Raw genomic sequence first — 10,363 nt, forward strand, 5'->3', positions numbered from 1 at the left:
ATCAGTACACTTTAGATGAGATAGGGACTTTTAATATAGATATGCATACACAGCACACACAAAGCTTAGATGAGCCCGAGGCAATTATATTACAGTTTTTACAAGTACTATCAGAAACAAAGGAGACATGTATAACAGACCGACCTTGTCTACCAAAACCAAAATTTAATAAAACTTTCATCGCCAATTTAGGTAAAATTAACACATACATTCCTAATTTATTAGATACACATAACACCTTACGAGAACTAAATAACATAATTTATGCAACGGCAAAGACACTCATTATTGCCAATGGGCAAAAGCCATTCACACCTCGCACTACAATAAAACCCAGAAGTGATCCCCCTTGGAAAAGAAGAATAAAGAATAAACTTGAGGACATTAGAAAAGAACTAGGTAGATTGGTGGAAATTAAGAAAGGAGTCATGATAAATTAAATGAAAAGCACAAGATATTCAGTGATATGGACCATGACAGGACAGTTGAAGTTTTAAGCCAGAGAGTCAAAGCGTTGGCAGGTAGGATAAAGAGGTATGAAGATATTAATAAAAGAAAGGAACAAAACAAACAATTTCGCGAAAACCAACATGCATTTTAGAGATCACTTAGTGCAAATAAAAAAAGTCCGACAGAAATTCCAACAAAAGAAAACATACAACAATTTTGGAGTTCCATCTTATCACAACCTATACCATACAATAAACAGGCAGAATGGATAGCAGACATACAGAATGAAACAGATGATATACATAAGCATAACTTTCAAGAGATAACTGTAGAAAGAGTAAAAACCGCAATAAGAAAAACACATAATTGGAAAACGCCTGGACTCGATAAAATACAGAACTATTACTTAAAATACCTCACTAACATACACCCACACATTACTCACTTATACAAAAAACTATTAGATGGAAGAGAGACGCTGGAAGAATGGTTCACCACTGGACAAGTTATTTTAATTCCAAAGAATTATAACACACAATATCCACAGAACTGGAGACCAATAGCTTCTTTTTTTTTTTTTCGGGTATAGGGCCGAACCTCCTGCGAGGTCCCCGCGCAAAAGGGGCGCGCGGGGTATGTGAGACTCAACGGTCTGCATGGTGTTGTGAGCAGACCGCGGGCCCAAGGATTTTAGGACCCACCCACTAAACGACTCCCCTGCACTCTTACACCCGACGTCCGATCCCCTCCGAGGTCAGAACCCGGATGAGGTAGGGGGGCTACCGCGGTCAACACTACAACCAGACGGCGCGGCTCACCCCAAGGACGCCCAGCCGACGGAGCCTTCGAGGCGAATCGAAGGCTCTGAAACGTCGGCCGTCTCGGTACGGCAGCCCGTCGGGCCGCCCAGACGGTGCCGCTGGTGTCCCGGAATACCCCGCTGGACCAAAACCAGCCTGCCGGGTCGGGACGCGATACACCGTCAACCGGTCGCTCTATTCACTCCACGGCAGCGCGCTAGAGTGCTGGTAGCGCGCCGCGCGGCCTCACTCCCTCAGGTCGCCCCTTGACCTTCACCGGGGGGAGTCCGCTACCTACAGGGGCCGGGACGTACTGTTACGGGGTGGGTCCAGGAGCTCTTTTCAAAAAAGGACACGGTGACTGGCACGGAGTTTATTTTATTAAAGAAGTAGTACAAATGATGTGTGTTTCCGCTACTCAAGCCAAATCTGTTCTGCCGCGTTTTAGCAATATATCGTCTTTATATAGAGACAATGCATTCAAGAATGCCTTAGTCGGCATTATTATTTGTATTACGTTATTATTGAGGGGCATATGTAACATCCCCCTCCTTAAGATTCATCGTTACCGATGAATGGTCACGGACGTTGACGTTGAGATAAACTAGAGCGGTAAGTATAGAATTTGGCTTTTGTTTTGGATAACAAAATAGGAAAACTAAAACATACGATACAGGATAAAACAAGTAAGTACTTAAAATAAAATAGTAACTATATCTTAAAGAAATAAACGTTAAGTACAATATCAAAAACACTTAAGTAATTATTAAGTTAAATACGAAAACAGGATATAGTAAGTAAATCTATAATTATTAAAGGTCTTAATTATAATTATTAATTAAACTTATACAATTTATTTAAAAGAATATAATTTATTATAACATTACTCGACGACGACATTATTAGACGAATTTGACAACATAAGATTTCTCCTAAAAGGCCTAGGACATGAATAATCTTTTTCACTATTTATTTGCACAGTTTGTAGGCAGCGGCTTGGCTCTGCCCCTCGCATTGCTGAAGTCCATGGGCGACGGTAACCACTCACCATCAGGTGGGCCGTATGCTCGTCTGCCTACATGGGCAATAAAAAAAAAAAAAAAAAAAAAAAACATTATTATGATCGTTTTTACGATCTTTGTTGCTGATTGTTGCTGATTTGTTGTTGATTTGTTGTTGATTAAAGATTTGTATACAACAATGAGAATTATGTTTACTTGAACAAAACCATCTACGAAATCTAAATATAAGGTACAAGAAAAACAGAAGAGTAAGAGAATAACTTATAGACATATAATGAACAGCATATTTTTGAAAGTGCGAAGGACTTTCCAAATGATTTAATTCTTTTTCTAGAGTATCTAGATGAATACTGGCATGTAACAATGAGTCTAAATTATTAAGGTTATTTAATTTTAACAAGGGAAGTCTAGCTAGTTTTATTTAGTTTTGTACGTTCGCAACAATCATCTTCCAAAATGTTGAAGTTAGCTACTTGAGTTGTTACATTAGAAATAAATGTTTCACTAGACGAAAATTGTAAAGTTTTGAAGAAAGCTTTACAGTCTTTAAACAGGGACATTATTCCTGTTCCTAACAAAACATAATCATAGTTGAGACTATTACTAGAACAAGTTACATGTAATTTTCCAGGCTCAGATTGAACAAATATCCATCTATTTTTATTAAGTTTAAAGAAGGAATCTACGTGACCCCTTAAGAGTTTTTCCGAACATGAACTTGGAACTTTATTGACAACTTCGGTTAAGATAACTGTCTCACACGTTGGATTCGCAAGCGTCGAATACACATTACCCAATTCACAAATATAACACTTTTCACTCACGAATTTGCACTTGTCTAAGTCTTCTAACAGTGAGGAAAGCATACGATCTGTTGTTAATGCCATGTATGGCTTGTTTGGTGCTATAAGTGCATAAGTGTCTGGTTTTGTTAAGTCATAAGGAACTGGCATAGGAACAATATGGTAAAGGTTATAGACTTGAGGTAACACGAGGGGTATCTTGATTATAGTGATAATACGATTATTATGATAGTAGCATACCAGTTTAGAAATATCGATAACTTCGTGAATGTTCTGTAAAGATATTGATATAGGAAGTTCGCAATGCTTAGGTAAGTCATTTATATGTTTCTCCAACTCGACATATAATTGATATGGGCTGAGTACAGTCGGGTGCAAAATATTCATTTTACTAAATAAAATAGCGTTGTTTATGTCTTCGATATCGAAAGACAATGCAATGATTATACTTTCTAAGGACTGGAATAAAGAATTAAATTTTGTTTTTATTTGTAATTTATCGTTAGAATTTATAATATACTAGCGACCCGCCCTCGCTTCGCTTCGGAAACATTAAAACACACATGAAACAAAAACAAAAAAAAAGTAGCCTATGTTCATCAGGGACAATGTCTGCTTCTAATGGAAAAAGATTTTTTCAAATCGGTCCAGTAGTTTCGGAGCCTATTCGAAACAAACAAACAAACAAATCTTTCCTCTTTATAATATTAGTATAGAAGTATAGATAGTATAGATTCGAATGCCGAATTTATGATTTCTAGATTTTTATTTAGACGTTTCTCGTTTTCACTGAATTTTAACATTGAATTATTAAATGTGGAAATTGTAGATTTTATTACATGTATATTATCACGCATAAGATGCGCTAAAGCTTTTTCGTCTGACTGTACTTGGTCGATAGCATCAGAGAACTTGACACCGTCGTTGGAATCTAGAGTGCCAAAGAATGTTTTAAGAACAGAGCCACCAAAGTCGAGTAGCCCACGATTTGATCTACTTTGTCGACTACTAGTAAGATAGGATACAGAAGCAAACTTTTTGATGTTATTATCGTGTTGACTTTGTAACGACGAAATGGCGTTCATGCAATCGAACTGGATTTTGGAGGACTCGAAGTCCTTACAGAAAGAGTTTACTTTTTCAAATAATTGATCTACTTTATCAAGATGAGACTGTATGTTATTAGTATTTAAATAAGTTACAACATTCCAGTTATCATTAGTAAATTTGACGTCAGTTAGTCTATCGTAGTATAGACCGGGACTATCTGTTATCTGGGTTATGATTTGATGACTTGTACATAGCACTAAGATGGGCCTGAAAGGGAACAGAAATAGTAATAAGTAAGCATTCGTTTATTATCACCACTAAATAAAATATTGTAAAATAGTAAACATATAAAATAGTAAAAGTTTCAAATAGTTATTCAGTGTAAGATTATTATTATAATTATAATGTATTTTTTTTTTCTTTTTGAGTAAAAGAATTAAGTGTGTTCGAAAATAAAGGGGTTATTTAAACGAGTTAGCTTTAATAAGATTATAATGCGTCGTCATTTGCTAATTTTATTTCATCATAATGGTGACGCGCGTGTTTACGGTTCATTAATAAGGTGACCGTGTGGTTGCCGTTTATTTTTATGATTTTGTATGGGCCTTTCCATACAGGAGATAAGGCTTTGTTTTGCTTATGATGACAACGGACGTAGACCATGTCACCAATATTATAGATAATCGGTTTCGAGTGAGAGTCGTAGTATTTTTTTGATCTTTCTTTTGACGACTCTATATTTTGTAAAGCTTTTTGACGGCTGTAATATAACCGGTGATTAAGTGCTCTTATATAATCGCTGTATGTATTAAGGTCGAGAGAGTCTATACTTTTAGGGATGTAGGGTTTAAACCCGAATAACAGTTCTAATGGTGAAAAGCCTGTCGTAGAGTGGATATTGGAATTGTACGCTAGCATTGCTGTTCTAAGATATAAGTCCCATGTATGTTGGTTTTCAACTATATACGACCTAAGATATTCTTTCAGAGTCGAATGACTTCTTTCTAGGGCGCCACAAGTCTGCGGGTGATATGGACAAGCAAAAATGTGTTTTATTCCGAATAAGCGCTCTAACTGCTTCATTACTTCGGACGAGAAGTTAGCACCTTGATCTGTAATAATGATCTTAGGGATACCGATGTGGGAGATATACTTTACTAATGAACGAGCTGTTTCTTCGGCGGAGCATGTGACCATGGGATATGCTTGAGAATATTTAGTGAGATCATCTTGTAACGTAAGAATGAATTTGAATTTGTTATGGTGTGTTTCGGGTAATGGCCCCACTAAATCTATATAATATAATAACTTCTCATTAGCTCTAGTGGCGGTAGACGTGATTATCATTGGGGAGCGATTAACTTGGCGCAGCGGTTTATTTATTTGGCACGATTTGCAATTTTTGACATAGTTTTCTGTCTTGTCGCATACTTTTCCACCAATATAGTTCTTTTATTCGTCCTAACATACGAGCGACTCCGGGGTGACCTGCAGTCGTGGAATCATGGTGATCTCTTAATATTTTTTTTATTTCGGAAGGCGTAGGATATAGGATATTGTTATGGTAAATATTTATTTTGATTTGAGTGTCATGAAATAGAAACGCAACGATATTGTAAATTTTCGTAAATGACAATTTCGTGTAAGGGTCTGAGAAATCTTATATAGCACATTCTTTTTCCTCGCTATACCATGTAGTTATCATGTCACGGCAACAACGTAAAACATTAAAAATATCTTTATACGTAAACTCATCGTAAAAATGAACACGGACAAACAAATGTGTAAATAAATGACTGGCGTTATCGGTAGAATAAAATGAGTACAATTCTCTCTCCACTTCACGTATGTCAGGCGTACTTGTGGACATTTCTATGATTTCTGAACAATATGGTACAGACTCATCAAGGTCAATTGAGGTAGGGTAGGCTATCAGCTTACATTTAGCTTTAAGTAGAGAGTCGTTAAATTCCTGAATATTTGTGTTAAACGGATCTTTCGATTGTCGGGACATTTTTAGATATTGTTCATAGGTTTCAGGAGTCGACCGTGACGGTTGCGAGGGCAGTGATGGAGAAGGGACTTTTGTAGGAGGTTGAGTAGGGTGGCTAGGCATTTCTTGTCCAAGAGGGGTTTCTGAAGGGACGGAACCTGGGGCGCTGAAGTCTATGGGGGGTGGTAACGGAGACAAGTCATCGAACGTAAGGGGCTCATCTACTCGAGACTGTTCATCAAGGTATAGGGGTGGTTGAAAAACGGCTTGAATTTTTACGAGTACCTACTGGAGCTTCGGGCGAATCTTCGGGCTTGTTTCACAGAAACCAGCAGGACGTCGATATCAGGCTTATTGGTTTTTGCGTGTTTTTGTCAGGTTGACACCAGCCGATCAATACTGACCGGCACGAGCGGGTATGATGTGGCAGATTTTTGTAAGTTTTCTTTCTCACGATGTTGAAGATGACGTTGAAGATATTTTGAAGATGTTGAAGATGATATTGTAGATTTTGCAGGTTTTCTTCCTTTACGATATTGATGATGAGAGCAGCGGCAATGAGCGCAACGTGGAATCAAGAGCTCAAGACAATCCGGATAGCCAGTGTAACGTACTGACCATCCCACTTCTGACACCACTGTTACGGGGTGGGTCCAGGAGCTCTTTTTAAAAAAGGACACGGTGACTGGCACGGAGTTTATTTTATTAAAGAAGTAGTACAAATGATGTGTGTTTCCGCTACTCAAGCCAAATCTGTTCTGCCGCGTTTTAGCAATATATCGTCTTTATATAGAGACAATGCATTCAAGAATGCCTTAGTCGGCATTATTATTTATATTACGTTATTATTGAGGGGCATATGTAACAGTACGGGCGTATTCTCGCCTCCGGCCCCCGGCTCGACGGCGACGGATCGGTGCGGAAAGGGAAGAGCTCTCCCTCTCTCGCTCCGCCGCCTCCTTCTGCGATATGGTGGACTCGCAGAAGTCGAGCATCGCCTTCCAGGACGCGTCGCTGCCGAGCATCGTAGCCACGACGCGCGGCAGCGAGAGGTCCTCTCCTATGACCGCGACGAGGGCGGCGCGTTGCTCGTCGAATCCAGAGCAACGCGCCAATGTATGTTCCGCTGTGTCATCCTCGTCGCAGTCAGCGCAGTGGTGGCACTGCGCCGTCGGTTCCCTTCCGGCTATTTTGAAAAGGTACCGACCAAAACAACCATGGCCGGTCAACATTTGCGTCAGCCGGAAGGTGTAGCATCCGCGGTCGCGGCCCACCAAGTCCGCGAGAACCTGGCGGACCGTCTCGACGGTACGGAGGCCGGCCGATGGGTCCGCCAAGCGGCGAGACCACGCCTCCAGCACGGACCGCCGAGAGTGGAGCCTCCGCGCTCGAACTACTCCTTCGCCGGGGCGCCCTTCCCTCCTAGAGCGAAGGTCGCTACGCCACCGGTAATCGGCAGCGAGCGCCTCCGCCTCCAGGTCCCAGGGTGGCGCCCCGGCGAGCAAGCACGCCGCCTCGAAGGAGACGGTGCGGTAACTAGGGCCCGCCCTGCTCGTGCCAGATTGATTTGTTTTTTTCAGGTTGGCATCGTTACTGGAGTCACGAACTTTGCCTACCTTAACGGTTCTAAGCTATTTGAGCACTTGCTCAGGTTGCTTAATTTGAGCGGCTTGAGAACCAACTTTAACGGCACGATCTTCAACCCTGTACAGTAAAGAATCTACCGCTTCCTTGCCATAAATTTTGCAACGATTTAACAAGTTAATTTTCGCATAATAGTAATGTTCAAGCGACTCACCGTATCTAACTGTTTTTGCTAACATTTTATGCAATAACTCAGCATAGTCCTCGCTTTGGGGAAAAGATTCTACAAGTTTTTGTTTCCGCTCAGTCCATGTAAATAACAGGCTAGATAAGCCCTAATACCAAGTTTTAGCGACACCAGAAAGCTTGGGCAAGGAATAGTGGATAATTTCCCTGTCTTCCCACCCATATATGTAAGCACATTCTTCCACTTTCGTCAGCCAAGTAAGAATAGTTTGTTCCTTTGCCATTGGGTCAAATTCGGGGATAACATTTTTGTTGAACGTAAGTTTGGGCTTATCTGAACCTTTTATTTTGTCAAGAATAGTCAAGAATTTATCTACTAATACCTTTGTATCTGAACCGTCGTCCTCCTTACCACGCTTAACCCTGCGCGGAAGCTGCGGTGACCCCATATCAGATCCTGAAGAGGAAGACGCATGCCGTCTCCTTTGTCCTGTCCTTGTCCTTGTTTTCCATCTCCTTCTTTCGTATTCGTCCCTGTCGTCAGAGCCGCTTGATTGTTGCCTGCTCGACCGCTGCCTACGCGATCGTCGTTCACTCGATCGCTTTCCACGCAACCGTTCTCTTCGAATCATCGTGTCCTTGTCTATTTTATCCAATGGTACCGATTGCTCTATGCTCGAGCTCCTCCTCCTAATTCTTTCCTGTCGACCTACATCCTCAACCTCGGATGCTCCATGCTCTATCCTCGAGCTCATCCTCCTAATCCTTTCCTGTTGACCTACATCCTTAACCTCGGATGCTCCTTGGTCACTCCCATGTGTTAGTCCTTCCCCTCGACTAAGCACATGGGCTCCTTTCATCATTAAGCCACTTCCTTTTACTAAACGAGCACTAGACCCTTCCCCTCGGCTAGTGTCGTCCTCCATGTCACAGTTGAGCGTAACTGAAAGTTTTTCCGAGCCGTGGACGTAGTAAGGGTAGTTTTCTAGAGCCTTATTTATCCCACTTCTGACCTTTTGGGTGTCAGACATATAAATTAAACAGACTAACTTTATTCACACTCTGATTTAATTTGCCAATTTTACATTGATGCGTCTTGTTCAACTGCGCGCTTCTGACCGCCTGCAAGCTCTTTTAAATGTCTGTCGACTATCCCTCTCGGCCGGTCACGTGGCTTAGTCACGTGACTTTAAAAGCAGTCAATTGAGCAACTAATAAACAATATTTTAATGGTTTGCAATATAAACCTCATATTTAATAGTAATTCTTAATATGTACAGGACTCTATATAATCATATAAATAATCATAAACCTTACAATCCTGTAATTCCAAACAGTCATTTAAGGACTTTATAACTTTATATACTTTTTTGTCATCAGCGTACATAATGAATTTGGATTTTTTGAAAACATTTGAAACGTCATTGACATATATATTAAATAGCATAGGAGATGAGAGCCCTGAGAAACTCCCGAGGGAACAGGTGCAAATGAAGAACAAAAACCATTGAAAGTCAGCCTGACTGCGATCTCTAACAAAAGACTCAAGACATCGCAGCAAATCACCGTGACCCCAAGTCCATGCAATTTCTCAATCAAAATGTCAAAATTTATTCGATTGAACGCTTTGGCATAATCCGTGTACACCACATCATCCTGGTGACCATCCTCCATGGCGTTCAATACGCAATACGGCATTCAATAATCCATCCATCCTCTATGGCATTCAATAATCCAAAAACTCACAGAAGTTTGTCTCACAGAAGCAGATCTATGGCTTATAAAACCATGTTGCTGCTCTATAATATGAGGTCTAATCAATGGAAATAAAAAATCATAAACTATACGTTCAAACATCTTAGGGATGGCACAAATTTTAGAAATTGGCCTGTACTTAGCTGTTATGTTTATCATCGCTCTTAAAAACTGGGACCACGAATTATCGCTTCCAAATACGGGGCATAACACCAGTTGATAATGAGAGATTAAAAAGAAGATGCAGTGGGTAACACAGCTGAGCGTAACATTGTCGCAAAAAAACATAGAAACATAGATACATTTATACATAGATAAAAAAAAAAGACTGATGCTATTCTTATTCTTTTATTTTTATTTAGGCTTTTTTCTTTTAACTATTGTTTATCTCCACACTAAACATAGACAGTTAGTTATAATAAATATTTTTATAAGATTGTTATTATAACTAAAATAACAGAAAAAATAAAATCTAAATAAAGAAATGGATCAATGATCATATAATCTAAGACACAATTATTGCTGATATAATCTTCTAACTAATTGATCCCTTAGTACCCTGTCTCTTATTAAATCGGCTGTAGAATTTGTTTCTCTCATCATCTCATCATGGCCTTGGTAATCACTTTAAAAAAAAATATTAATAGGATACAAATGATTTTGTCGAATATTAATATCATTGACTAAAATTAAAACTTGTATACATTTATAAATTCATAC

General features: G+C 39.7%; 1 protein-coding gene and 2 pseudogenes across 2 annotated transcripts; all 3 read right to left on the reverse strand.

Moving 5' to 3' along the window:
* Positions 1-1,608: 1,608 nt before the first annotated feature.
* On the reverse strand, positions 1,609-3,588 carry LOC149500690 (uncharacterized; annotated as a pseudogene).
* Positions 3,589-3,671: 83 nt separating this feature from the next.
* On the reverse strand, positions 3,672-4,430 carry LOC149500691 (uncharacterized; the record flags this gene model as incomplete). Its single annotated transcript, XM_089735943.1, has 1 exon — positions 3,672-4,430. A coding segment is annotated over one exon (648 nt), but the record flags the coding sequence as incomplete, so codon positions are not given.
* A 2,370-nt stretch (positions 4,431-6,800) lies between these two features.
* On the reverse strand, positions 6,801-9,672 carry LOC149500692 (uncharacterized; annotated as a pseudogene). The gene is made up of 2 exons (XR_016324825.1): positions 8,667-9,672; positions 6,801-8,597 (listed from the first exon to the last, which is right to left on the reverse strand). The product of XR_016324825.1 is annotated as an uncharacterized LOC149500692 (transcript).
* Between the last annotated feature and the right edge of the window lie 691 nt (positions 9,673-10,363).

The sequence above is a fragment of the Bombyx mandarina genome, chromosome 20 (genome assembly GCF_030267445.1).
Source record: "Bombyx mandarina strain Sakado chromosome 20, ASM3026744v2".
In the NCBI taxonomy this organism is placed as follows: domain Eukaryota; kingdom Metazoa; phylum Arthropoda; class Insecta; order Lepidoptera; family Bombycidae; genus Bombyx; species Bombyx mandarina.